This window comes from Apodemus sylvaticus, chromosome 1, assembly GCF_947179515.1.
Source record: "Apodemus sylvaticus chromosome 1, mApoSyl1.1, whole genome shotgun sequence".
In the NCBI taxonomy this organism is placed as follows: domain Eukaryota; kingdom Metazoa; phylum Chordata; class Mammalia; order Rodentia; family Muridae; genus Apodemus; species Apodemus sylvaticus.
The window spans coordinates 107,778,590-107,791,252 of NC_067472.1; the positions used below are offsets into that span (position 1 = coordinate 107,778,590).

At 53.2% G+C, this 12,663-nt stretch overlaps 1 protein-coding gene across 1 annotated transcript in view; it reads left to right on the forward strand.

Moving 5' to 3' along the window:
• Positions 1-12,663, forward strand: part of Capn5 (calpain 5) — a 55,396-nt gene extending 42,733 nt beyond the window's left edge. The window contains exons 5-13 of the mRNA XM_052158271.1: positions 877-1,069; positions 2,032-2,225; positions 2,645-2,722; positions 4,659-4,854; positions 5,492-5,614; positions 7,615-7,811; positions 8,396-8,511; positions 8,958-9,094; positions 10,139-12,663. Coding sequence (XP_052014231.1) covers positions 877-1,069; positions 2,032-2,225; positions 2,645-2,722; positions 4,659-4,854; positions 5,492-5,614; positions 7,615-7,811; positions 8,396-8,511; positions 8,958-9,094; positions 10,139-10,321 — 1,417 coding nt within the window. The 3' untranslated portion in view covers positions 10,322-12,663. The remainder of the gene's footprint in view (positions 1-876; positions 1,070-2,031; positions 2,226-2,644; positions 2,723-4,658; positions 4,855-5,491; positions 5,615-7,614; positions 7,812-8,395; positions 8,512-8,957; positions 9,095-10,138) is intronic.

A 12,663-nucleotide genomic window follows, 5' to 3' on the forward strand; every position in this document is an offset into this window, starting at 1 on the left:
CTATGTAGCAGAAGCTGGTCTTGAACTCACAATCAAAAGTGCTGAGGTTCCAGATGTGCTTGCTACCCTGCCAGCTTCTTTTAACATCTTTGGTGCACTTTTGTTCAAAAGCAGGCACCGTGTTTGTGGGCGTGTCTTTTCAATGCACCTGTTTGCACTGTACTGTGTGCCTGCTACACATGTTCCCAGCTATGGTGTCACACATAATAGATGATTAACGACTGACATATTTTCAAAGTTCTCTCAAAGAACATTGCTAACACCTCAAAGCATAATTGGGCTTCAGCTGTAGAGCTTTTGCAAGCATAACAAGCAAGCATTTCCCTTATCCCAAAGATTCTTTCTAGTATTTTCTAGAATGTTCTAGGGCATAGATGCAACATTTATTTTTAAAACCAAAACTGTGTCAAAAGATAAATGAACTTGTAACATGTTTTAGAAGAATCGGTAGATATTTGGACAACTGGTAAAGACAGGGCTCTTAAAGCGAAGGCTATTTGAGTACTACAGAGGTGCTGCTCACTGGGGCAGGGAGGGCCTGGGGGGGGGAGTTCTTTTGCTTTGTTTGTTTAGTTGTTGTTCTGGTTTGGTTTGGTTTTGACTCTGTGTAATCTGTCCTAGAACTTGCTCTGTAGACCAGGCTGGCTTCGAACTCAGAGATCCACCTGCCTCTGCCTCCCGAATGCTGGGATTAAAAGTATGCACCACCACCACTTGGCTGACGGCCTGGGAGTTAAGACCTGGGCTGTGATGTTGGCTGTGCTGTGGCTCGCTATGACACTGTAGCAGTCTGCTTGATTTCTGAGCTTCAGACACCTCCTGTATGAGTTAAGATCCTGGAAGCCTGAGCAGGAATTCTCTTCCTGTTGTTCCCAGGCTGGCAGGTTGTTACCAGGCCCTGGACGGAGGCAACACAGCCGATGCGCTGGTGGATTTCACAGGTGGTGTTTCTGAACCCATTGACCTGACCGAGGGGGACTTGGCCACCGATGAGGCCAAGAGAAATCAGCTCTTCGAGCGCGTGCTGAAGGTGCACAGCAGAGGCGGGCTCATCAGTGCCTCCATCAAGGTAGGGCTGCAGGGAAGACCCCAGGCCCTGGATGGGAGAGAGTGGGGCTGAGTGTGGACCCCAGCCAGCTCACCACAATGACCCTAGGCTTTCTGGGAGATGGGGTAGGTGGAGAGCACAGCTCCCCTTCCCCAGAGCTGAACAGCAATACCACTCCAACCCTGCACCATGTGCCATGCACCATGCAATGCCCCCTACACCATTCATGCCCCATTCAGACTCCCTTGGGTTCTTGTGTCCCTGCCTTTGAAGTACTTTGTCAAGGTATAAAGTGTCAAAAGCTAAGGGGAAGCCAGAAGTGGAAGTCCCTAGTCCCTTTAGGTGATTTAGAGCTGGTCTTCAGGAGTGTTCTCTGTCAGGCACTGCTGGGAGAAAGGTGGGTTCATTGAACCCAGGATAAGCTAGCTGTCTGTAGAGCCTGGTCAGCTGGCTCTCTAGAAACATGAATCCCTGATCTGTGGCATCTGCTGAGTTCTGAGGTATAAACACTCCCATCAAGGTCAATTTCCAATTGCTTATGTTTTCACAAGCATCTCCTAAAATGTCTGAGTATTACCACCAGGCATGATGCTGCACATCTCTAATCTCAGTACTTGGGATTTGGGAGGCAGAGGCAGGAGGATTGCCCCAAGTTCAAAGCCAACCTAGACCTCATAGAGAATTCTAGGCCAGCCAGGCCTGTATGTTGAGACTTGAAAATTTCTAAATACATAGCAATCAGCTGCAGTGGGGCAAGTTGGCACCAATATTCTCTGGGGTAAGTTGGCACCAATATTTTCTGGGCAGGGACAGGGGAGTGATTTTGTGTGTGGTTCCCTGGGGTTCTGACCCCTTAGCAAAGAGCTTTCTGTGAGGCTGCAGTTCCCATCCCTACCTGAAGGGGGTGATGTGGCTCCTTAGCCTAGTTCCACTGCCTTAGTTTAGATTCCAGTGTGACCCTCCTGTCTGTGTTTGTTCTGCAGGCTGTGACAGCAGCTGATATGGAGACCCGCCTGGCATGCGGCCTGGTGAAGGGCCATGCATATGCTGTCACTGATGTGCGCAAGGTGCGCCTGGGCCATGGCCTGCTGTCCTTCTTCAAGTCAGAGAAGCTGGACATGATCCGCCTGAGGAACCCCTGGGGCGAGCGGGAGTGGACCGGGCCCTGGAGTGACACGTGAGGCCCACCAGGGTTGGGGCTGTGCACAGGCACAGAGGCAAGGACAAGAGGTGACCCTGGACTGGGCCTTGCAGGGTCTGAGAGAGATGCTCTGAGGAAAAAATTGGAGACTTCCAGTGTAAGCGTGGTGTCTGGGGGGTGGGTTCATCAAAGACAGTGGCCAGGAGAAGGGTGACATGCATCCTACTTGGACAATGGCCCCAAGGGTCGTAGCACCTCACCAGCTTCATTCACTGACCACATAGCCCTGACATAAAGAAAGATCACAGTCTCTAGTGGGGGAGAACAGAGGCTTCTTAGCTGGGCTGGGCATGACCTCCAATTCTCTACCCACAGTGCTCTGCGGGTGGCTTGGCCTAGAGCCCTCCTTTGGGCCACTCTTTTTATACTGTTCCCTCCCTGACACTCACACCCAGGTCAGAGGAATGGCAAAAAGTGAGCAAGAGTGAAAGGGAGAAGATGGGCGTGACCGTGCAGGACGATGGTGAATTCTGGTGAGTGTCCTCCTCTCTTGAGTTTGGGCTGGAGGCGGGGGACCCTCCTGGGGCCTGGCAGGAGCATCGGTCAGGGAGTCACAGCCAGGGCCACAGTCACCATCAGTTTGCTGTTTAGCCTTGGAAGCACCACACCACCCCGATCTGTAAGATGTGCTGTAGAGATGGGTGCTTTTACCCCATGTCCTGTCTGCACACCCCGGGGGACACCAGAACTGCCCTGTCACCCAGGCTGAGTCTTAGCGGTCAGGCCAGCAGTCAGTCAGCTCAGAGCCCCTGCATCTGTTGGCTTGAGTCCACCCTGCATCCACCCGCAGTGTCCATCCCCTTCCGTCCATCCCTCTATAGCTATTCCCTCCAATCCCCATCCATTCCTCTATCCCCGCTCCCTGTGGCCCATCCCTCTATAGCTATTCCCTCCAATCCCCATCCATTCCTCTATCCCCGCCCCCTGTGGCCCATCCCTCTATAGCTATTCCCTCCAATCCCCATCCATTCCTCTATCCCCGCCCCCTGTGGCCCATCCCTCTATAGCTATTCCCTCCAATCCCCATCCTTTCCTCTATCCCCGCCCCCTGTGGCCCATCCCTCTATAGCTATTCCCTCCAATCCCCATCCATTCCTCTATCCCCGCCCCCTGTGGCCCACCATTCTCTATATCTGCATCCGTTCACTAAGCCTGGTCCTGAAATCTCTGAATACATCACTCGGTACCCATCCCTCGCATCCACCTACCTTCCCCACCCATCCTGCTGTGTGTACGCTGCACCCGCTCACCCCCTTGCTTCCTTCTGTCCGTTCTTCTGAACACATCCCTTCTTCTGCTTCTGTGCCCATTCATTCTCTAAACCCACTCGTCTCCCACACCCAGCCCCCCTCCGGCCCACGTGCCTTTTCATTCTCCTGTCCCCGTCGTCCCCTCATCCCCTCCCCATGCCTGTTCATTCTCTGTGCTATTCCTTCCAGTGCATACGCGCCCCACCTGCATGCCTTGCACCCATGCATTCCCTTGAATCCCTCCCCTCGAATCTACTCGCCAGCTTTCTCTCTGCACTCCTTGGTGCCCTGCTCTCCTTCACAGCCACTTACAGGAGGGAAAGGTGCAAGGTGCCCGATGTGAGGTGCATGCCGTGCAGACCCACGGGCCACCCAGGATCACATGACAGTGGTATTAACACCCTAACGGAGCCCCCTTGTGCTGGGGTGGCCAGGCCCTCCCGTCTGCGCTGCGGTTGACAGAGTCCTCTTTGTGCAGGCTGGCTCAGGAGCCAGTTGAGTTAAAACATAGCGACATTGCCCCTCCGTGGGAAAAGCTGCTTTTATAGGCATTTCCCAAGCACATTCAAGCACCTCTGGCACTGCCCGTGCTCCTGGAGGTGTGCCTGGGCACAGCTTGCTCGCTGCCTTGTGCTTGCCATGGAGGGGTGCGGGGGGATCTACTACCAGTTGATTCGGGCCGTACAGCAGCCGTGGAAGACAATGGGTAGAAACGGACCGACGTGATGTGCACACCAGGGCTGATGAGAAGACTCTTTCCACTAGTCCTGACAACTTCACTTCACTTCCTGGGCCCCACATGGTGGAAGGAGAGAACCAGCTCCCACAGCCTGTCCTCCGACCTCCACATGCTCCACATACGTGCCGTGAACACCTGTGCCCTCCCCCAAACAGTAAATGTTCAAAACTGCGATAAAATGTTAGGATGTGCACACTGGTCATTAACGCTGTGAACAGCTGTCACAGCCAAGACACCAGCTACACGTATGTTCTTGTTTTGCTCAATGCCCCACCATCCCTGTGAGACAGGCAACTGTTGGTAGGTTCATCCCATTTTACAAATAAGGAAGTTGAGGCTCGAGAGAGATTTGGGGTGCTGGTGGTATTGTGTTTCAGAGCATGGTGGGGTGCACCGAGCTCATTCCCTTCCTGCCCTTAGGATGACCTTTGAGGACATGTGCCGGTACTTTACCGACATCATTAAGTGCCGCCTGATTAACACGTCCTACCTAAGCATCCATAAGACATGGGAGGAGGCCCGGCTACATGGCGCCTGGACGAGACATGAGGACCCACAGCTGAACCGCAGTGGTGGCTGCATCAACCACAAGGACACTTTCTTCCAGAACCCACAGGTGGGCATTTGCAGAGACCACACCCTGTCTCACCCTGCATCAGCCACGGACCTGAGTGATGCAGGGATGTCCCTGGCTGTCTTTGAGCCTCATTATGACTGTGCCGTGGGGGCCTGGTGGACACTGTGTAAGGTCATGAAGTCGCTATCTTACAGTCTGCACTGCTTATGTTCACAATGAGGAAACTGTCTCTCAGGGACTTAGAGCTGTCTTGTCTGGAGTCTCAGGCACACTGAGAGGCCACGTAGTGTTCAGACCCCCTTGTTTTCATAGTAGCCCAAGTTGGCTACTCCCAGGAAGTGTGGCCAGGCTGTGCTCCCCACTGGGAGCTCTCCCCAGCAGCATCCTCCACAGCAGTCTGTCTGAGACTCATTGTGTCCTTATTGAGCGCCACCTGTGTGCCAGGCTCGGAGGTGAGCACCTCCCATCTCATTGAGTTCTCCCTGTCTTCAGTCATGGTGGTCATTGTATGAGTTAATGGGCTCGTCGCCCAGAGGAGGGACTGACTTGAGCTGATGGGATGGCCTAGTTCATGCTACCAACATGGCTGGGGCTTCGCTCTGGAGTCTAGGCTCCCAAAATCCAGGAGGTTGACCTGGGTCTCACCGCGAATCTCTTTTCATGGCCACATCTTCAGTACATATTTGAAGTCAAGAAGCCAGAAGATGAAGTGTTGATCAGCATCCAGCAGCGGCCCAAGCGCTCAACTCGCCGAGAGGGCAAAGGCGAGAATCTGGCCATCGGCTTTGACATCTATAAGGTGAGCTCTGCAGGCCCACACCACTGGCGGTCGGCATGGGCTCTGTGAGGTCTTGCGTGCCTGCCCGTCCCCCAGAGCTATGCCTCTCACCTTCTATTGTCTCTTGTGTTGGAGGCCTTTCCACACACAGGAGCAGGCAACCTTGTACAGAGACAGGCAGACTCACCTTAACTCCCCTGGCTTGGAAGTTGATGTCCTCCACTAGTGATTCTCAGTGTGGGGAGACAGTTGGCATGACAGATCTCCCCAATACGTGTCAGATCTTCAGAACTTACCGAACCCACATGGATGTGAGACACTGGTGCATGCTTGCTTCCTAGCATTCGATGTTTATGAGAAAACCATTGGCGCAGTCCCCTGTGCTGGCTTATTCATGTGTTGACACGCTGTGACACTTTGTGTCTTGTCATGCGGTGCTTTTCCGGGAACTGTCTAGGACGTCCTGGCAGCTGGTGGTATCGTTTCATGGCTTTGGGCTGGGAGTTAGTCATGATAAGTAGGCTTCCAAAACCATGGAGATAAGTGCCGAGACACCCACCGGCTGACCCACACTGCAGGTAGCACCATACCATAGCCATAACGAAGATAGCCACTGAGCAGTCCATCGGCGAGCTCAGGACACAGTACAGATGTGTTGGCCAAACAGGGCGACGCGTGTCCCTCCTGTCCAGTGAGTTGAGATGGTGCAAGATTTCAACACATCTGAAATTGAAAAGACATATAATGCTTCTGGAGTTTTCCTTTTGCTATTTTCAGAACATGGCTGATTGTAGGCACATGGGATCGTGGCAATTGGAACTGTGGCTAAGCAGGGTTGGCAACGGGGGACGACTGCATTTGGTACCTTTGTGACAAAACTCCAGTGTCAGGCTGGGTATAGTGACACATGCCTGTAATGCCAGCACTTAGGAGGCTGAGACAGGAGAATCAGGAGCCCCAGGGCACTCTCAATTATAAAGCGAGTTCAAGCCTGGACTATAGGTGACCTTGTCTCACAAGCAAAACAAGAGAAAGGCTGGTCAGGTAAAGGGATTGCTGTCGAAGTCTGATGCTGGGAGTTCGATCCCTGGAATACACGCAAAGGTGGAAGGAAAGAATTAACTCCACAACGTTGTCCTCTGGCCAATACCTGTGTGCTGTGACATGTGTGCCCCCCATCATACACACACATACATAATAAATAATTTAAAAAAGAACTTATAGGGTCATTGGGATCACTAAGGGATTTTTCACCCACTTTTAAATTCTCTTGAGGTAAAATCAAAGACAACCTAATTGCACTGTCTACAGTATATAACCCAGTGACATCACTAGATTATCGTCTTTGTGAAGGGACAGTCCATCGCAGTAGGTCATTGCTACCCAATATGATAGAACTTTCTGTGGGGGTCTCTGCAAGATATTACAGCCAGCAGAGCAGCGATGCTTGTGAGGCAAGGGGGAACTTTAGTTCAATATGACTCAGGAGCTGGTGTCCAAACCTGGTCCAAACCTCCAGAGTCTGACACTGGGTGGTTCATTTTAGGCTATATATGCCTAAATAAGCACAGCACAATTTGGGAAGAAAAAGTTTCCTGGTGATAAATCAATCCTGTGTGCACAATAGAGTGTGAGACTTGGATACATGGGACATCTCAATAAGGAGAGGTTCTATAGGTTGACTGCATGGGACACTTTAAGGCTCTGGGGAGGACCTGGTGTGGCCTCAGTCAGACAGGTCACCGGTTTATCAGCCTCCTCCACTCCCGGCCTTCACCCTGTGTTTAGCATTCCCAGGTCCCTGGTGCTCATCTGTGAGCACGAGGGCCTCTGTGCCTTCCACGCCCCTCCCCTCAGCCCTAACTGAACGCTAACCTAATCGTGTCCTTATAGATCAGCTAGTCCTGGGTATTTTCTGTGCGTGTATCCCACTGTCCTTTATGGTATAGACTTTATGGGGTGGCTGGGCTAGACTGGGAGGCAGGGCTGTTTGTGTCCCATCTCCTCCTATCTCCGCACAGGTCGAAGAGAACCGCCAGTACCGCATGCACAGCCTGCAGCATAAGGCCGCCAGCTCCATCTACATCAATTCGCGCAGCGTTTTCCTGCGGACAGAGCTGCCCGAGGGCCGCTATGTTATCATCCCTACCACCTTCGAGCCGGGCCACACTGGCGAGTTCCTGCTCCGAGTCTTCACCGATGTTCCCTCCAATTGCCGGTGTGTGGGGACAAGGGCTGGCGACCGTCTGCCCCATGCTGGGTCTGGAGGAATCTGCAGTCCTAGCTGTCTGTGTCTGCTCAAGGCGTGGTGCCCAGGCACCAGCATCCCCAGGGATGGGCATCCATTGCTTCCCTCCACCCCTGCTTGCCTGCCCGGCTTCTCTTGGTTCTGACTGGGACCAGTGACTCACATGGGCATTTAACAATTTACAGAAGGGCTTTCAGTTGTTTCATTTACCATCTCACACCCCAAATGGGAGGCCTAACCACTCCATTTTAAGATAGGGACCAACTCTCGAAAGAGGGTCTGGCGCCATGCTGTCGGTGGTGGTATGGACCAAGTAGGCTGTTAAAACCATTTTGAGGATGAGAATAATATCTGTAAAGCCCAACAGCAGATGTGTCATGTGGGAAGTGCTAAGTGCCCCACCATGCTGCGAGGAGGCGGGGCAGAGAGGCTGGAAGCCTGTGGTGGTGGGTGGTTGAGTTTGCCATGCGGTTTCATTAGCTCCTTATCTTGAAGCCCATCTTCACATCTGTCTTTTTGCTACCCATCCATCCCCCCACCCTGCCCTGTTCCAGGGAGCTACGCCTGGATGAGCCCCCTCGAACCTGTTGGAGCTCCCTCTGTGGCTACCCTCAGCAGGTGGCCCAGGTCCACGTCCTGGGGGCTGCTGGCCTCAAGGACTCCCCAACAGGTGAGCTCCCTGGAGATTACCTCAGGCCCTCTCCACTTCAGGGCACACCCCAGTTCTCCTGAGACCCCAGCACCTGCAGATGCAGCCATCCAATGGGTGATATGAGCTTCTAGAGAGGTCCACCTCCTGCTTCCCTGGAGCCCCCATGTGGTGGAGACATCAGATAGCTCCTGGGGTTCAGAGACAGCTTCTCTAGACCGAGGAGGTGTCGGGGTGAGAAACCCGTATGCAGGGAACAATTGGCAAGAACCACAGGCCGGAGGCCACCCTGCGCTCTTCCCTCTATCTGGCCCTAGAAGGCAGCGGACTAGGAAGGTGGATCAGGCTCCTGTCTCCCCTTCTCCTTTGTGACAAAGACCAGGTTGGCATGTCACCTCCCAGACACCTGCCCCATTAGGCTCTGCCCCAGCCCCATCCTCCCCCCACCTCCCCCATCCTCTCTCCAGGAGCAAACTCATATGTGATCATCAAGTGTGAGGGCGAAAAGGTCCGTTCAGCTGTGCAGAGAGGGACCTCGACACCAGAGTACAATGTGAAAGGCATCTTCTATCGCAAGAAACTGGCTCAGCCCATCACTGTGCAGGTGAGACCCTCAGGAGCAGCTTCCGCCCCTCCCATAGCCTCCCGCTTGGATGGGTAGGGCCCAGGGCAGAGGAGGCTAGCTTCCGTTGTCCTGCCCCGCCTCTTGCTCCTCGGTAGGTGACTGATGCTTAGTCAGTCTGGGTCTGAGATCCAGGAAGGCTGGTCTCCAGCTGAGGACAGTGGTCCTCTTTGCTGACCTGGCCACTCTTCCTCAGAGCTTCCGCCAATGGATCTACTCGAGAAGGTGACACTGAGATCATGTGTGGCATGTGGCTATCTCCTAAGAGCCCTGGAGCACCAATCTGAATGCCAGTGACCTTGGGCACAGCTCCTTTCTCTCAGTCCAACGTGGCTGGAACTTGGTGACTGAGCTCATTATCAGGGAACCTTCTCCTCTGTCCCCTGGGTCCAGAGAAGCCTCTCTCTGGGCAAGAAACCATCTGTAAACAAATGTGTAGTACCCTAGGGGAGCTACTAGATTTTCCAAGTTTTCTTAACACTGGGTCCCAGTGGTTTAAATCACAGACTTGTAGATAGAGTCTAGAAGGACCAGTAGGGGCAGGTAATTCAACGCAGATATTAAAATGAGGTTCTGAGTGTAGTGGCCCATGCCTTCGTAATCTCAGCGCTAGGGAGACAGAGGCAGACAGACTGTGAGTTTGAGGCTAGCCTGTTCTGTCAGGATGCTAGCAAGGGCTACATAGTGAAACATTGTCTCAAAAAAACCAAAACAAACAAAAAACAAAAAAAAAAAACCAAAAAAAAAAAAAAACAAGAAAGAAAGAAAGAAAGAAAGAAAGAAAGAAAGAAAGAAAGAAAGAAAAAAAGAAAGAAAGAAAAAAAGAAAGAAAGAAAGAAAGAAAAATGGGACCAGGGGCACAACAAGGTCAAGTTCACCCACGCCGTGGGTCCAGGCCATGGGCTTTCCCATGGGTTTGCACTGAGTGAAGAGGCTTCTAGGTCCGGCTGCCCTCATTCCCTACCTGCTCTAGGCTATATTCCTGGTCTTAGATAAACCCCTCCTTCACCCTCTGTCTCCTCTCAGGTTTGGAATCACCGAGTCCTGAAGGATGAATTCCTGGGCCAGGTGCACCTGAAGTCCGACCCAGAAAACCTGCAGGACCTCCACACCCTCCATCTCCAGGACCGCAGTAGCCGGCAGCCCAGCGACCTGCCAGGCATTGTAGCTGTGCGTGTCCTCTGCAGTGCCTCTCTCACGGCTGTCTGACCAGCCTGCCTGTCCGGCCCCACTAGTCCTCACCACGACTCGCATGTCCCCGCCTGGCCTGGGAGCAGCCTGGGAACCAGACCCTGGGGCCCTTTACTCTCTCTTCCGCTGACCCACTGTGTGACCCGAGGAGAGCCCTGCTCCTCTCCGAGCCTCAGTGTTTGGAGGGCCCCAAAGAATTCCTATCTTGTGGGGCGTTTTCTTGCCTAAGATGTAACGCAGCTCTCTCTAGCCAATGGGCGCTGCTGTTAAGGGGCTATCTGAGGGAAACCGTTTCCCCGGGCCCTGCTGTCTGCCGAGGAGTGCCAAGATGTCAGTTGTTTACACACAAACTGCCGTGCCCCAAGCCCCTTCCCTCTCCATGTTTGCTATGGGGAGGTTGTTTCCCTCCCCAGTTCTTTGCTATGTAGCTTAGAGTGACCTTAAACTCCTGATCCTCCTGCCTCCACCTCCTCAGTGCAGTACCACAACACCAGTTTACGTGGTGCTGGGTATGGAACCCAGGGCTTTGCGCATGCTAGGCGAGCACTTACCAACTGAGCTTCATCCCCGATCCCACTACACCTCATTTTAAAACCATCTTGAGAGAACCCTTAGTGGGCATATGCAGGAGACATCTGCTCACCGTCTAATGCCTGACCTCCATTTAGTTACTCCATGTAGACTTGCCCAGTTACCCCAATGAGCCGCCCTAGGCTTCCCGATTCTCAGGTCTTCTCGGAGGTAGATACCTTCCTCAGCACCAGGCTCTGACTTGACTCTCACCCTCTGAAGAGCTATGGTCATGCTGGTGAGAACGTATGATTTCCTAGCCTCTACTTGTGATGTTGGAAGGAGTGGCCTGGGCCAGGCGGGTGGATGTAAGGCTGTGGGAGGCCCACGGGGAACACGCTCTGCCTCTGCTGAAAGACTCTGGGGTTTGCTTGGAAGAAAGAACCTGAGGCTGGATGGAACCAGGCCTTGAGGATTAGATCATGTGTTGGGTGTCACAGATGGGGACTTCTCATGACTAGAGGGCTCTCCACCAGCATCCCCCAAAGAGCCAAGGAGGCTGCCACACTCTTACTATCCGGACCAAAATGTTGCTCTCAATCCTCAACATCTGATAGTCTTAGCATTTAAAAACCTTGGTGTAAGGGAGGTCAGCCCCCACCTTTGTTCTTTGCGAACTCATTTTGTTGGTCTTCTGCTTTTTATCTTGACATTGAGCATGAGAGGGCTCGGGTGCAGTGGGACCTTCTGGGGAGGGGGGGAATCTCAGAGGAGGAGGGAGATGAGATGTTCGTTCCTGGCTGCCGTCTGCATTCCTGAGGAACTCTTGTTTAGAACTCTTGTTTACTGGTGCTGAGGCTTGCAGGTCCCCTCTGTGCCCTCCTTCCGCTTCCAGTCCAGGCTTAGTAGATAACATATATATATATAGCTGGGTCATCAGCGGCAATCCTTCTGGAACTGTTACGTTCTGCCTCTGGTCCCTCCGACGTGGCCCACTTCCCGGCTGGAGGTGCTGGATTCTGACTGCCATCTTGCTCCATGGTGGCTCTTCTGGCCTGGGACCTGGTCTTCAGGAAGGGCTCAGAGCCGAATTAAAGATAAGAACATTCCTCCTGCACGCTTGGGGCTTCCCTTCAAGGACCTGGGCCTGGGCTTGTCCATTCCACCAGGAGCAAGTCACTTCGACCTCCCGTGCCTCAATTCCTCCCTTTGTAGCATGGGGCTGGCGACTCCTGTTTGTGAGGACTCTTACAAGGATAAGGGCAAGGCCACACCACTCCCACTGTGTGTCACTCTATCTTATACTCCGCACGGTCACATGATCACTTCACTTCTCAATGGCTGTTGCAAATGAAGACTGTAGTCAGAAATGGAGGGTGAGCACCTGCCTCATGATCTTGGGTCTCAGGGCCTGACTTGTGGGTCTCAGCTCCGCCATATCCCTCTGAGGCACAGGGCAAGCAAGGACCAGGTAGCACGTGCGTAGATGCTTCACCTGGCATCTAGCCACTGCCCCTCCCCACCTCTAGCAGAACTGGGCCAGCAGGCCTGTTCTTGCTTCCTCTCTTTAGCTAGGCCAGGCTGGCTCCTGGCTGTGAAGGAACCTCTGGTCCCCAGGAAACCTTGAAGTCTGGACAGGTGAGGACAGGATGGAGCAGGGAGAGCAGTGGCTTTGTTCACTATTTGCACCCGGGAGGCCTGTTCCAGTGTCAGGTGATCAGCCCTGTGGCATGCACTATATGGACGGCCAGGACCTGGCCTTCACTGCTCCAGGCCACAATGCCCTGGGGTCAAGGGAGAGGAACTCTGTTATCTTCTCAGAATAAATATTACTGCCACTCTAGAGGAAA